General features: G+C 48.8%; 1 protein-coding gene across 10 annotated transcripts in view; it reads left to right on the forward strand.

Annotated features, from left to right (window-relative positions):
• The window catches only part of MEF2D (myocyte enhancer factor 2D), a 1,898,135-nt gene that overhangs the window by 1,713,277 nt on the left and 168,546 nt on the right, over positions 1 to 16,312 (forward strand). For 8 of the 10 annotated variants that reach the window (XM_069607157.1, XM_069607149.1, XM_069607151.1 and 5 more), the window contains one exon: positions 12,916 to 12,936. The exons of the other annotated variants lie outside the window; for them this stretch is intronic. In XM_069607157.1, the coding sequence (XP_069463258.1) occupies positions 12,916 to 12,936 (21 nt within the window). The remainder of the gene's footprint in view (positions 1 to 12,915; positions 12,937 to 16,312) is intronic. 10 annotated transcript variants of the gene reach the window in all.

The raw sequence follows: 16,312 nt of genomic DNA on the forward strand, positions 1-16,312 counted from the left end.
TATCCAGCACTCCTGGGTTTGGCTTCGGCCATGTAATTCCACGCGTGGATACTTCTTCTTTGTCTTTTTTGTCTTTTTATAATTCAGGTACTCACTCCCCGGTGCATGTCGACTTCTACAGGGCTCAGAAGGTGTCCATCCTGCATCGTGCTCTTTCCAACTTCAGACCCCCATGCCCTCTGCCTACGTTGCCTTGGCCCAGACCATGGTTGGCAATCTTGTTCAGCGTGTGACTCGCTGACCTCGAAAGCGCTGAAGAACAGAATAGCCAGGTGGATGGAGCTCTTCCAGAAGTTGCCTCCAGAGGATCTCAAGAACTTTGTGAAGCATCGAACCAGGCCCAAGGTAGGGCCTATATTCGCCCTTCCCAGTGACTCTCCTGCGTGGGAGGGACCGGTCAGGTCCTTCTACCAGCACATGCACTGAGGCTGCTTCAGCTACCGGCCTTCGGGTCGAGGGATCTTCTGATCCTCCCCGTGGCACTGTTGAGGGAACGAAAGGTTCTTTTACCGGGTCTCCACCCGAGGGGCTCTGCCCTTTTACCGGCACCATGGCAGAGGGGCTATGCCCTAATACCGGCAGTATGTCCGAGAAGGCGCCTAAAAGCAGCTCTACCGACCCCCAGGTCGAGGGTGTCACACCTACCGGGACTAGGCCCGAGGAGCAGGGTAGGCCTTGTGATCTACACGCAAGAATCTTGGAGGAGGCCGGGCCCAGCAGGCTGAGCAACATGTCGAAGGCACGTGGCAGACAGCTCGACAAAATGGCCACCGCACCAGAAAGAAGCACCCGTCCGACGCCATTCCATGAATTCGGCAAACGAGTGTCAAGGTGGGACTGGCCTCAACCAGGTACATGGCCTACGTCTACCCCTCATTTGCGCTGGGCAGCTTTCCTTTGTGTCCATATGGGCAGGGCACGCAGCGGCTCCAGCAATTACCTGCTACCCCGTCAGCACCCCCTGCCACCTCTTTGGACAGTGAGGAGGTGCTCTTCGAGAAGTTCCTTGGCCTCATGAAGTCACCTCAGATGGGGGTTATCATCAAGGACGCCATCAGGCAGGTCCTCCCTATGATGCTAGCGGCACCACAGATGCCTCCGCCGATGCCACAGGCCCCGGCGCAGCCAGTTCCTCGGCTCCCCATCTGACTCCGTACCAGCCTCTGCCGCTTCTGCAGCCTCTGGCTGTGGTCCCAGTACCCCAGTCTCCGGCGCCAACTCCTCCTCCACAGAATACCCCAGACCCACAATGGATGAGGAGGAGGAACCTGACATGCCATCCTCAGCCAGGGCCTTCCACGAACATCTTGCTGGGCTGGCAGAGTATCTGGGCCTCCGCAGCCCGAGGTCGAGCAGCCGGCAGAGGGGGTCCTGGCTGAAGTCCTCACGTGATGCCCCTCTACCAAAACGGGGATTCCAATGCAAACCAATGTAGTCTCCCTGGCCAAGAAGGGTTGGTTTAAGCCCCACTCGGCCCAGCCGGTCAATCAATGCCTGGACGCCAAGAACAGGCAGATGGAGGGGGATACACTCTTGCTCTCAGCCCATCCTCAGCCACACTCCTCGGTGATCGCCTTGGCATCACTGTACCTCAAGCCTCAGTTGTCCTAAACCGCCTCCTCTGCAGCGCTGCTAGGCAAGGAGGAGAAGATCTTGGAGATGTACGGCAAAAAACTATTCCAGCGCATCCTTGCATCTTCGTCAGGCTAACGCAGATGCCATGCTGGCTGCTGCTAACCAAAGATTATGGTGGGAAATTGTGGACTTCCTTCCGGAACTCCCCGCCCAGAGCCAATCACGCTTTAAGGCGGTGCTAGCAGAGGCTAAGCTTGTGGCGCATGACCTTTTGGAATCCACAGTGGCCCATGTTGACACCTCTGGCCATGCCATCTGCCTTGCCATAGACATGAGAAGGACAGCCTGGCTGCGGCCAACATAATTCAACCCGGACGCCCATGAACGCATCCTAGATCTACCATTGGGGGGGGGGGGGGTGGCCTGTTTCACTCCTCCACGGATGAAGAGCTGGACATAAAGAACATCATCTCACTAACCGCCAAGTCTTTATCCATCCTTACAAAGACCACCCCCAAATCATACACCCAATCTCAGCCACGCTCCGAAAGGGGTTGTACGTATGGAGGGTTCCGGGGCTTCCAGGAACGTCGATCCAGGCAGCCGGACCGCTCGCCTTCTCAGACCCGGCAAAAGCAACAAAAAGGGGTTGGGGTGGGCGGAGTAAGGGATTTTTCAAGTCCTCCTCCTCCGCGACAGCCTCCGAGGGAAAGAAGGCATAACACGCCCCTTCCGGTCCACGTGTCTCCGTTGGGGGGCAGGTTTGCTCTCCATGCACATTTCTGGTGCCAGAATTTTTCGGCCCCCTGGATCCTCTCCATAGTATCCATGGGGTACTGCCTCCCTATCCCAGCCTCTCCTCCCTCCACTCCCACAGCTTGGGACAGCAACTCTTTTGGCGGAGATCCGGTCACTCAGGGAGAGCCAGGCAGTGGAGGAAGTCCAAGCCTCTCAGCGAGGCTTTGGCTATTACTCCAGGATTTTTGCCATTCAGAACCAGGCGGGCCTGAGAGTTGTGTTGGATCTTTCCACCCTCAACCTCTCCTTACCCCTGCAAAAGTTCAAGATGGTCACGCCAGCTTTTGTTGCGGAGACATTGGACAGGGGAGACTGGATGTGCTCCCTGGATCTGAAGGACGCGTACCTACACGTCCCGAATTGGCAACTCCATTGTTCTTTCCTATGGTTCAGGATCATGGGCTTCCATTTTCAATACAAGGTCCTCCCTTTTGGCCTCAACTCAGCATCGAAGGTCTTTAGCAGGCCCATGAATGCTGTGGCAGCCCTCCTCAGAGCGTAGGGCCTCCACATCCACCTATACCTCGATGATTAGCTCCTCAGGGCTACATCTCCTAAAGCGGTTCTCCACTCTTCCAATGCACTTATGAACACACTGCGTGATCTGGGCTTCTCGCTCAATCTCAAGAAGTCGCAGCTGCACCCTACGCAAACTCTGACATTCTTGGGCCTCATCTGGGACACGTGCTCCGAGAAGGTATTTCCATCGGAAGACAAAATCTCGGCCAGCAAGAGGGCCACCGCCCACTTCCTCAGCAGAGAAGGGACCTCAGCATGGTGGTACCTGCATCTCCTGGGTCTTCTGGTAGCGGTCTTATTAGCCGGGCCGCACACAAGACTAAGGATGAGGAGGATTCAGCTGCACTTTGCGGCCTCATGGAACCAGGAGCGGGGCTCTCAATCTGAGAGGATCAACATTCCTCCACCTCTCCACCCGGACCTAACTTGGTGGTCCAGAGACTGCAACCTGTGGAGGGGCAAGCACTTCCAGCCACCCTCTCCGCAGGCCACCATTACCACTGATTCCTCGCTCGAGGTTTGGGGAGCCACCCTGGACGATCTCTCGGTCAACGGCACCTGGAATCGACAGGAGCAGGAATACCACATCAATTGGCTAGAGCTGAATGCCATCTTGCTGGCTCTCAGGCATTCCTACCACTTCTCGGGGGCAAGGTTGTCCTCATCCAGATGGACAACTCGACCAGCATGTACTACGTCAACAAGCAGGGAGGCACCAGATCCCCTCCTCTGTGCCAACGGTTGATCAGCGTGTGGGAGTGGGCCATGGAAAACGACATTTACCTCACGGCAATCCACCTCCCGCGGGAATCCAACCTGCAAGCGGACAGGCTCAGCAGGCTGGGAGCAGACAATTACGAGTGGCACCTAAATGACCTCGTTATTAAGGAGATTTTCAACAGATGGGGTCACCCCAGGTGTATCTCTTTGCCACCTAGCACTACAAGAAGTGCCCTCAATTTGCATCCTGGCAAGTTCAGGGCCCCGGCTCTCTGGGAGACGCGTTTCACCTCCAGTGGACCAGCATGAAACCCTACGCCTTTGCGCCCACTCCCCTGATTCACAGAGTAAGTTGCAAGATCAAGGAGTCTCGCCAACTCCTCATCATTCTAATAGCTCCATGGTGGCCGGCCAGGCCATGGTTTTCCGAGCTGCTCAGTCTCTCGGAAGTAACCCCGATTCAACTCTCGATCGGCCCAGCACATCTTCTGGCACAACAGGGGGGCAGAGTCATCCACCCTGCACCAGGGAAACTAGCCCTCACAGCGTGGTACCTGAGCAGGTAACGCTCTGGCACCTTAGTCTCTCACAGGCCAATCTGGAGATCATACAAGGTACCGGGAGCAAAGCTACATGGGTCCAGTACAAAAGCAAATGGACCCGAATCTGTCATTGGGCAGACTCCAAGGGAATCGACCCCCTGGCATGCACCTTGGACGACATGCTCTCCTTTTCAGCGCACCTCGCTCATTCAGGTGTGCAGGTGGACACCTGCTGCACATACCTCGCAGCCATTGGCGCTTACAGGAACTCTACCCGCCCGTCAAGAGACCACACCCGGTGTGGGACCTTAACATAGTCTTGGGCGCCCTGGCGCACAAACTGTTCGAGCCAATGGCATCCATGGACATCAGGCTGAACACCATCAAGACGGCCTTACTAGTCGGCCTTACCTCGAGTCGGAGAGTCAGCAAAATCCAGGCGCTGGTCGCCTCTGAGCCATATACCACCTTTCACAGGGACAAGGTAGTCCTGAGGACACACAGCATTTCTGGCCAAGGTTCCGTCGGCCTTCCACTTAAATGAGGAAATAGTCCTTCCTATGTTTTTTCCCGATCCCAAGGATGAAGCACAGAGAGTGCTGCACTGCCTGGGTGTCAGGCGTGCCCTGAAATTCTACTTGGACAGGACCAAGGGCTTCCGCAAATTGGAAGCTCTGTCACTTTCGGAGTCTCAAGACCAGGCTCTCAAGCCTCTAAGGCTTCCATATCCTGCTGGATGGTCTCTGCCATCAAAGAAGAGTACGAGGGCCAGCACAAGCCGCTCCCAGCCAACATGCATGCCCACACAGTCAGGGCCAAGGGAACAGCCATCGCATTCCAGCGCCATGTCCCTTGGCAAGTCATAAGCAGGGCAGCCACTTGGGACGCTCCCTCGGCTTTCTGCAAGCTTTACTGTTTGAACGCTGGCTCAAGATCTGATACGGCTTTCGGAAAGGCGGTTCTCAGGAACCTATTTGCTTAAGGAGGGTCTCCTCTCCACACTGGGGCTACAATCAGTTATAATCGCCCATACAGTATGGAGGAAAGGGGACGGGACTTAAGAGTAATTATAGGTTACTCACCGTAGTGACTCGCGTACTCTTAGTCCATAGTCCACTTTCCTCCATACGTCCCCCCAACATCTCCCCTAATAATACTGTTATTAGGCAATCTTAAATCTATTGTCGACGCGTCAATGAAGACTGAGGTGTGGCGCCGAACCTCCGCGCACCTCTAAATTTAAAGGGGAAGAAGGTTTTTTCTGGTGAAAAAGGTTCCGTCTTCCGTCCCTTGGAAGGGACACCCATACAGTATGGAGGAAAGGGGACTATGGACTAAGAGTACGTTAGTCACTACGGTGAGTAACTTATAATTTACCATACAAAATGTTGGTTGCATGTTTAAGGCAGGTCACAGGAGCTGATTGGTGGGACTACGCCAGTCCCCTATGTCCAAATATATGTTGTGATCCTAATTGGCTAATACGCTTTTTGCCCACACTTACATTAACACTCCTCATAACATCACAGTCTGCCTACTCAGCAAGCTGAGGACACATCCGCATGAGGTGGGATTGAGCCCATGACTAACCACTAACCTGCATTATGCTTCTATTCACGCAAGTGAGCAAGGCCTGGATTTGAGAAAGGCAAGTCAATTTTTGCCGAAACTCATGTCATCCACTAAAGGCTACAGTAATTTACAATTAAAGCAATTCCAAATATTCCTCAAGACTTCTCTCTTCTGTTGAGAATCTTCAGTTCTGTGCATGACTATTTATAGAGCGCACTAAATGTGTAAGCTCACCCTACCATTGAAATCACTAACAATACATCGTTTGGGGAAACTAGGTCACCTGACCAGAGAAGTAAACATAAAATCCCCCAAGTCCATTACAACCAAATCGAAATGGGCCTGGATCTCTAAAGCTCTCAATGAAACTAAGCAGCCAGACAGGTATTAGCGCCAGGTATCCTCAAAGCCGGCTACTATGAGAATGGCTGTATGGAACACGAGAGGATTTAAACACTTAATGCTTAAAAAAAACTCCCAATTCGTGTTGGCCAACTATGAAATATTAGTCCTCCAAGAAACTTGGCTAATGAACCAACCAACATGGCCGGGCTATCAAATCTGTTGGATCCCCACCATAAAGCATCAAAAAGGAAGGCCTACCATAGGCATTTTAACAGCAATTAAAGGCGGCAAAGCCTCGTTGAAGCAGGACGAAGCACCCCGGTGGGAGGCCGGCTGGCGAGCTTCGTCAGCGTGTGGGAGTCCATCTCCACCGACCGTTGGGTGCTGGACGCCCTAGCCCGGGGTCACGCGCTCGAGTTTCAAAAAAGGTGCCCGCGCGTCCCCCCTGTGGCCAGGAAAGAACATCACGTCCCTCAACTTCTCTTGGAGGTAAAGGCGATGCTCAGGAAGGGCGCCATCGAGCTCGTCCCAAAGAGGCTTTGGGGCTCCAGAGTTTACTCAAGATACTTCCTCGTGAAGAAGAAGACATCCTGGACCTACGACGACTGAACAAATTCATCAAGGCACAGAAGTTCCGGATGGTCACCCTCCAACACGTCCTGGGTCAGCTGGAGGAGGGCGATTTCCTGTCGTCGTTAGATTTGGAGGATGCCTACTTCCATATTCCCATCCTAAAGGGGCACCGAAAGTTTCTCAGGTTCGTGGCGCACACGGCAAGGACCGTCCAACTTCTCACGGACCTGGGATTCTCCATAAACTACGCCAAGTCCCACCTGGTGCACGCGCAAGACGCACTGTTTCTGGGAGCGAAGCTCGACACAGTGTCGCTTCTGGCCTCTCCGTCGGAGGAAAGGACGAGGGCCATTTTGGGCAAGGTGCAGCGGATGCTGGTTGCGGACGCGGCCAGAGTGAGGTCCATCAAGTCCCTCCTCGGAATGATGTCTTCTTGCATTTACCTCATCCCCCTGTGCAGGCTCCGGATGCGCCCGTTGCCGGAGTTCCTGGACGCACGCTGGATCCAGACGACGGGCAGCTTCGAGGAGAGGATCACACTCGACGAGAGTTTCCGACAAGCGATCCGGTGGTGGGGCACCCGCGCACATCTGACGGCAGGCATGGACTTCCAGACCCCCGGCCACCAGGAGACAGTGACCACGGATGAATCCCTGGAAGGGTGGGGAGCGCACACCGAAAATCTGCACGCGAGAGGCCTTTGGCTCCCGACGGAGAAGTCCCTCCATATCAACGTCCTGGAGCTCCGTGCAGTGTTTTGGGCCCTCAGGTCCTTCCTTCCGTCCCTCAAGGGCAAGGTGGTGAGGATCTTCACCGACAACACCACCATGTTCTACATCAGGAAACAGGGCGGAACCAGGTCCCCTGCCCCGTCCAGGGAGGCGCAGGATCTGTGGCATTGGGCCGTCGCCTAAAGGATGTTTCTGGTGCCGTTTCATCTGGCAGGGATAAAAAACACCATCGCCGACTCACTCAGCAGGGAGCTGCGCTCGTGCCACGAGTGGGAACTACGACAGGATCTAGTGGACCGCCTCTTCCGACGGTGGGGCACACCCCAGATCGAACTGTTCGTGACGGCGACGAACTCCAAGTGTCGGAGGTTCGCCAGCAGGTTTCCCCAGCCGAGGAGCATAGGCAATGCTTTCTCATTCCCCTGGGAGGGCCTGTTTCTATACGCGTTCCCTCCATTACCATTGCTGATCCGGCTCATCAACCAGCTCAAGAGGTCACGGTGCAGGACGATCCTCGTCGCACCTGCGTGGCCGAGGCAGATATGGTTCCCGGACCTTCTGGACTTGTCAGCGTCCCCGTCAATCAAGCTGCCAGTGGACGCGGATCTTCTCTCCAGGGAAGGAGGCGCCATCCTCCATCACGACCCGAAGTCACTGAACTTGCAGGCCTGGCTCCTGCAGCGTTAGAGTTTGGAGGATACGACATACCGGCCGACTGCAGAGAGGTTCTTGCAAAGGCCAGGGCGTCCTCAACTCTTAAATGCTACGGACACAAATGGAAGAGGTTCTCTGTCTGGTGCCACGCACAGAAGATTAACCCTCTGCGGATTACGGCTCCCCAAGTACTGCCGTACCTACTGACGCTGGCCAAAGCTGGACTGGCGCACGCGTCCATCAAGATTCATCTTGCTGCGATCTCCCGATACACCAGAACCACGGGGCGGACATCTTTGTGGTCTCATCGTCTGGTGAAAGAGTTCATGAAGGGACTGTTCAGATCGTTCCCGCCGGTGAAGGCTCCGGCCCCGGCGTGGGAGCTCAACGTGGTGCTGACCAAGCTCATGGGACCTCCGTTCGAGCCTCTGCACTCGGCTCTGTTGAAGTTCTTGTCGTGGAAAACAGCGTTTCTTGTGGCCATCACCTCCGCACGAAGGGTGGGAGAGATCCAGGCCCTTTCCTGCAAGGCCCCGTACTTGACTTTTCACGACACGAGGGTAGTGCTCAGGACGCACCCCTCCTTCATGCCCAAGGTGCCGTCGGACTTCCACCTCAACGAACCCTTGGTGTTGCCTGTTTTCTTCCCGTCGCCTTTGTCGCCGGCTGAAAGGACTTTGCACTCGCTGGATGTGGGTAGAGCGCTGAAGTTCTGCGTGGACCGCACGAAGGGTTTTCGGAAGACGTCACAACTCTTTGTGAACTTTCGACCTGTCAACCAGGGGAAGGCTCTCTCGAAGGCTTCCATTTCCAGATGGCTCTCCGGCTGTATCATGTACTGTCATCGGTTGGCAAACCGACCCCTGCCTGGCCGTCCGAGAGCCCATTCCACCAGAGCGATCGCAGCTACCACGGCGTTCCTATCTGGTGTGCCCTTGCTGGACATCTGCAGGGCTGCTACGTGGAGGTCGACGCACACCTTCACGAAATTCTACTGCGTCGATCGGGATTCCAGGGAGGAGTCCAGGGTCGGCCAAGCAGTGCTGCACAACCTGTTCGCCTAAGGTGAGCCTGGTGAGGAGGTAAGATTTGCTTAATGTTGAGTTTGATGTGATGCTTAATGTTGAGCCTTTGCCACCTCCCGTGGTTGTGCATGTGTGTACTGCTATGTATTCTTTATTCATGAGCATGTGAATCCATGCCAGACCCCATGCTGGAGAAGGAACAAGTTACTTACCTGTAACTGTTGTTCTCCAGCATGGGTCTGGCATGGATTCACATGCGAACCCTCCCGCCTACCCCTCTGCGGCTCTTCACTTGGTCATACTGCCACTTCACGTGCTATCAAATATGAATATGGCTGCCAGAGGCGGGGCTTAGGTAGAGGGCAGTCATTGGCTGTGGTCAGTATGACGCAGAGATCAGTGATTGGTTACTACTACGAAAGACAGATCAGAAACGAAACTGATACTGGTTTTTTCTTTACCGAGGATTCCCAGCCTGACGACGGGGAATATTCATGAGCATGTGAATCCATGCCAGACCCATGCTGGAGAACAACAGTTACAGGTAAGTAACTTGTTCCTTCTCCTCCCTTTCACTGGTTCCCATAATACAGGTTTATAATCTTAGTGTTCCCCAGTACCACCTATGTCCTAGACGTTGTTTTTCCCCTTGATGAGAGACTTGACTAGAAGGTTATATCTGGAAGAACCTTCTCCATCTCCCTGCTTGTTTCCCAATGGCATTCTTTAGATTAGAGCTTGGTCTTCAATCATCTATATATTCAATAGTAAACTACAGAAAAATAATGCAGTAGTTTTAAGAGACTGATGCTGCAAAAGTATGATATATGCTGACCTATATCCTAATAGTGATGAATGGTAGTTCAACAGTTCTTAAACATTTTGTTTTAGCAAACTTAAACTGGCTAAGATTGAAACTAGCCTCGAATATTGTAGCTGGTTTGTATATCTAAGGATATATGGTTTATTTTATTGACACCTCAAATTCACAAAGAAAACCGGGCTAATGTAAGCTCTGCAGGCAACTATAACATTTAATATATTCACAAAAAGCTTCTTATGCCATTTATAAATGTTTCAATATTATATTTGATATCCTTTCACATATTCTGAATGATATTCACTGCAAATTGGCTTGCCTTGTACAGTGTAATGCGTCACTTGAAAACACATGGCATTTTGTTTTATGACATTACAGGTACAAACATTGTACTCTCTTTAAAAGCTCAACAGTGTTTTCTATGTAATGTAAGAGCTGGTGCCTGTTATTTGGCTTTCTCTCACTCTGCTTCCTAATATTTGTAGGGTGAGAGTACTGCCTTGCATTTCAGATTCCATATTTCGTATTTATAGAGTTCTGTAAAGAACACTGTTTCACTGCTGTATGTGGGTAGAATCTTTCAGATGAAAGTAGTATTATTCGAGAAAGGTGGCTTTCAGCATACAAAGCTTCAGTTAGTGGCAAAATCTGCACCATATCTCAGCATGTGTCTCTTGAGTGAGAATGTAACTGCCTGCACTTTTCAGCTGCACGTTTTCATACTAGTAAAGAAAAACAACAGTGTGAATGAAGGCACCATTCACACATATTTCACCCAACCATTTTCTTTAAATGATGAGCCAATACAATGAATTCTCTTACCCAGTCAGTCATTAGATGTTTGTATCTTAAGCTCTCATGAACATTTGGAATTTAAGAAACCTAGATGGTTTCCAATATTTGAGGGAGTTGCTGCTAAATTAATTGTAGCTCTAAAATCCTGAAATGAGACAAAAAGAGAAACACATGTAACTAAGCCTACATCAAATGGGGCCCTTGCTATTGTCATGCTTCCAAATGGATTTTGAACCAGTTTATTAGACTTATTTTATTTATTGAAGCCATTTCTGATTACAAAACTAAGAGTTAACTCTCCCCCAATTAAATCAGCTATGAGTAATTTCTCCATAAGAAACTAGGGTGTTTCTGCTCTTTCTAAGAATGGCTTCGGGTGGAAGAAAAGCATTGCTGTTATGATGGGTTTATTTTCAAGATGCTATTAAAAGTAACTTGCTTAATTATTTTGTCTTGGACTCTAAGACTCTAAGATAAATATAATATAATGGCTTTTTTTGTTTTCACCCATATTAGTTTGATATTGGGCAGATGTCATTAATAATTTTGAATGTCTTTTTAGTGTTTTTTAGTTGGGATGTTCAACTTTTAATGTATTTGTTTAGTTACATGGATTATTAATCTGGAGAACTTAAGTATTGTGATATGTTGAACTGGTTTTGACTATAAAAGTGCCTGGCCATCCATATTGGCAGTGGCACGAACATATAGGCAGTAGTGTTTGTAGAATTAGTGCATCAACTGTCCCGTGGCAAAATCGTGTCTACTTAGTGTTTGGTAGAAAATGTACAGATGATACCTCAGTAGTATATGCCACAAATAGTGATGGCAGATTTATTATCAGCATGGCATACTAACACATTATGCATTCTATTTACTATCTGGCCACTCGCCTACTTTGCTGGGGCTAACCTTTATTAACAGGACCCAAGACTATAAATAACTCGGCAGAGGTCTTGAGATCTTTACTTTTTTGGATTTAAATTAGAATAGCCCTTTTTTATCTCTCTTGTCTGTAATGTTCCCACTGTTATTGATTTACTTGAGAGCCTGCCATAATCCGGTGGGTAATTCTAGAATGAATTTGAAATGTAACATGATCTTTATGAAAGTTCACAAGTCACTATTCTGAAACTTCCTTCATCACTCTGGCCTTCTGATTTAGATATAAGCACAATAAATCTCCTCTTCCCAGAAGGAGAACATCATATAGACAGAATATATCTGTTGAAAGGTGAGCTGTTGTATTTAGTAGCATGTAAATAACTTCTCACAAAGGGTCCAATCTCCTTAAAGGTGTGAATGCCTTTCTTTAATCATTACAAAACTTATATTCATGATGAGCCAGGAAATATTTAAGATTTTATATGATGACATTGATGGACTTGTTTACCTCTGTCCTTATTCACTTCCTAGGCAGTCATTTTGGCCATTTTGAACCCTAGTACTAACCATTAATCTTTAAATTACCCATATACACAATCATGGATTTTTCTGCAAGTATTCTACTACTCCTGGGAAGTTTGTCGACAGATTTGTTCCATTGTTGCAGCAAGAGCTGTTCCAGCAGTAAACTCAAACAGCCATGGATCCCTCCCTTTTGAGTGCAAGTCATGTAAGGTTGCTGATGTACTACTGGTGCGTCTATTGATACAAATTAGTTTTTTAAATATTTACTTTTGAATTAATTTATACAATTTACAATATTTTTAGAAAAGAGGTAAGTGTGTACAATTAAATGACTGAACGCATGTAAATAATGTTGGAAACAATGGCTGATTGATTTGGAACAGAATTTTTCAATTTATTCTGATGTAACTACTCCTGCCAAAATCAATGTATTGCAAGGAACGTCTCCTGTTAAGCTTCTTTTGAAATTTGAAACTGTAGCTGAAACCTAGCCACAGCATGTGCACTCTTCACTTGCGTTTGGGGTGTGTTCTTTTGGTGAGTAAGAAATGGTATGCTCAGTGCATGTGGAGAACTGCCATTCATACCATAGGCATGCAACCTTTATGATGGTCTAGTGGATTGCAATTTGAAATTGTCAAAGCATATTAATGATGGCCAAATAGTCTTGTTTACTGATGCTAACATACAGATGGGCATCCCAGCTTGGAAGGTTCTAAATAGCTTTTACAAGGAAGATCACGTGGGACGGTGCTGTTTAATTGGGAGCTTTGGCCTTATGTTGGTTTCAAAATAATCACCCACTGGTTTTATTTCTGCTTTAATTCTGCCCCCAGACGGAGGAACACTTGGAGCTGGTAAGTTGCAGCCAGTATTGTGTGTTTAAGAGTGTTGCTGTGAACTGTTTAATATTAAAGCAAATAATCATCTTAATTTACACGTTTTCGTTTTATGCACGATATGTGTGTGTCTGTGTGTTCTCAAGAGGGGTAGTAGATTGGCTTTGGCAAGAAGGGAGACACGCTTGTCCACCTCTTTGCATGTGAGACCTGATTACAGCTCAACTCTTCCTCTCAGCCAAGTCATTTCATGGGCATGACACTTCAACCAAATCTTCAGGCATCAAATGTTCCAATGGCCAAAGATATATAAACGTGCTATGAAAGGCTCTGAATTGTTTACAAAATGCCCCATATCTTGCTGGGATGGAGAGTTGAGGATGTATTTGTATTAAATGACGTCTAATAACGTGATGCTGATCTTTTTTCTTGCAGTGGCCCCTTAAAATAATTTTTCCTAACTTGGGCTTCTTTGTGATGACTTTGTTTTAATTACATGGGAACTTGTGCATTTTGGTTTTACATGCATTATCCTACCCTACATGCTTTAGCAAAGGTGCACTCTGTCTATTTGGATGATTAAAGTACATCAAAATGGTAGTTTTCCAAAAACAATCTGATTAAAAGGTAATACACAAAGTTGGGAAGGATAAATGGTGGAGGGAGAGGCTCCGACCAAAAGGCTTATACTAGATTATGTGTATGCATAATGCACACTCTTATTTGGTTTGGGATATTTACTTATTCAAAGATCTCAGCAACACTATATTGCATATGATTATTTGGTGGAAACAAAGGGATATTGATCTCTTTTGAAAATGAGGCATGTTAAAGGAAGGCAGCATTGTTATGGTTTATTTTGATTTACAGGTTTTTGCACTTGTACATTCCGAAAATACCTATTTGTCACAGATTCTTCCATCGACGTTCTCAGAAAGCAAAAGCTTTCAGGTGAATACACGTCCAAATGCCAGGGCTTAAATAGATTCTATATATATAACCTCAGAAAAAATGCTTTATAATTACTCCACCTAAGTGTTACCAATTATTTACCACATTGCTAATGCTCTACATCATATTGGCTGAACGAAAAACACAAATTGGAAGTGCAGCAATAAGATATAGATGCAGAATAATGACTCTTCCGGGTCGTTCCCTTTATTAAGGCATGCTAACAGCCATACAGCTGCTTGGAGCACTTCAAGCAACAAAAATACTTTTGAATCCATAAGGAAGAAACATCAAATCCAGAGTGGACATTGTTGGAACATGTCGGGGTGTCTGTTCTGTCGGAAAACAATACTTGATTTATTGTTTAAGGTGACTGGATATAGTAAAAATTAAGCGTTCTTTGAATGTGAATGGTAGACTAGCCTTCTTTTTCCAGCCCAATGACAAAATTTACTTTGAAAGGAAAAAGATTGAGCCTTGATTAAAGCCATTGTTTTGATTGCATGTTTCGCTTTACAATTCGGATGTTCTTCTCCAAATATATTGGAGCTACATTGAGTTGGGGGCCATCACTCTCTTATGTTTTCATTGAGTTGTGTGACATCACTCTTATGTTTTAAGTCCTCTAAATTGTATAGCAATTTTAATAGAGAGCTTAGCTCCCAACAACATATTTACTAGAATCTGAGATGTTTAAGGCTATGAATTGGAACCATCTTCCTTGCTTTTGAAAACTCTTCCATTTCAGTTAGCAATCTGTTGTTTTTGTAATGTTGACTGTCTTGAATGCTATCATATGGCATTTATAACGCGCCTATACACAAGTGTTTCAAGGCGCGACAAGGCAAGGGAGGGGAAAACAGTGGAAGGCAGACAACAATCCTACTATGCCAGGTGTCATTCAGATCGCGCAAGTGCCAGGAGAAGGGAAAGGGGAAAGTGCAGTTCATGGGAAAGAAGAATAAATACGATAAATAAAACGGCCTGATGGTGGCAAATGCAAGGTATGAGCCGACATAAGTGCTGGTAAGGGGACTGAAGGGATACAGAACCATTCCCCAAGTGCAGGGGGTTGCCAGGGAAATCGGGGCAGGTGAGCAAAAGGCGGGACCTGGCCCCAAGATCAGAAAGGGTGGCCAGGTAACCAGTGCAGAATCTGCAGGGAATTTCAGCAGGAGAGAGAGGCAGAGAAAGCAGAAGCAAAGAGGAAGGTTTTGAGGTGTTTCTGGAACCGGAGATGGTTCTCCCCAAGTTTCAGGGAGGCAGGAAGGCTGTTCCAGAGGGAGGCCCCAGCCGAGGAGAGAGATTGACCACCAACTCGTTGCTTGGAGAAGCGGCTAACCCTGAGGGAGTTGGAGGCAGATGAGCGAAGAGCCCGAGAAGGAAGGTATTTAGGAAGAGAGAGTTGAAGGTAATGCGGTCCCAGGCCCCAGAAGGCCTTGTGGATAATGCATAGAATTTTGAACTTAATCCTTGCAGCCACTGGAAGCCAGTGCAGAGATTTCAGTCCTGGAGAGATACGGTCCATGGGCTTGAGGCCAAGGACAAGTCTTGCAGTCCTGTTTTGGATAAGTTGCGGAGAGTAGAGGCAGGAAGATTTAGATAGAGGCTGTTGCAATAGTCCAGCTTAGAGAGAACCAGGGCTCTGGAGACGGTGAGATTCTGGGGGAAGGAGAGGAGAGTAGAGGAGGAATGCCTCTGAGAAGGTGCAGCTGGTAGTGTGACTTCTTAGAGACGGAGATGTGAGGAGAGAAGGAGAGTGTGGAGTCGAAGATGACCCCGATGTTTTTTAGCCTTGCAGGTGGGAGCAGGAAGAGGGCCAAGGGAGGCCGGCCAGAGAGATGAAGGGAAGGAGGCAGAGGGGGTGCCGATGAGTAGAATCTCGGTCTTACTGGCATTAAGGCAGAGGTCGTTGGCGGCACACCACTCCTGGATAGCAGACATAGTCAGAGATGAGGGAAGGCAAGGAGGAGGCCAAGGGTAGCTTGAAAATGAGCTGGGTATCATCCGCATAGCACTGAAAATTGGGGCAGAGAGCGGCGATGCGGTGGGCAAGGAGTGCCAGGTATTGTTTGAACAGCCAAGGAGAGAGGTTAGAATCCTGAGGGACGCCACAGGTAGAAAAAAAGATATCGGAAGGAAGGACCCAAGTTGGACCTGGGAGGGTCGGTCGGAGAGGAAAGAAGTCAGCCACGCCAGAGCCTGTCCAGTGATACCCAGGTTATCACGGAGACGGTTGAGCAGGACGGCGTGGTTGGCAGCGTCAATGGCAGAAGAGCGATCAAGCAAGATAAGGACAGACCGGGTGTTGGAGTCAAGGTTGGAGAGAAGGTCTTCACGGATGTTCAGAAGAGCAGTTTCTGTGCTTCTGGCAGCCCTGAAGCCAGACTGATGGTCATGAAGACAACCAACAGATTTGGTGTGGAGATTAAGATGGGAGATG

Source organism: Ambystoma mexicanum, chromosome 1p (assembly GCF_040938575.1).
Source record: "Ambystoma mexicanum isolate Mex_15411 chromosome 1p, UKY_AmexF1_1, whole genome shotgun sequence".
In the NCBI taxonomy this organism is placed as follows: Eukaryota; Metazoa; Chordata; class Amphibia; order Caudata; family Ambystomatidae; genus Ambystoma; species Ambystoma mexicanum.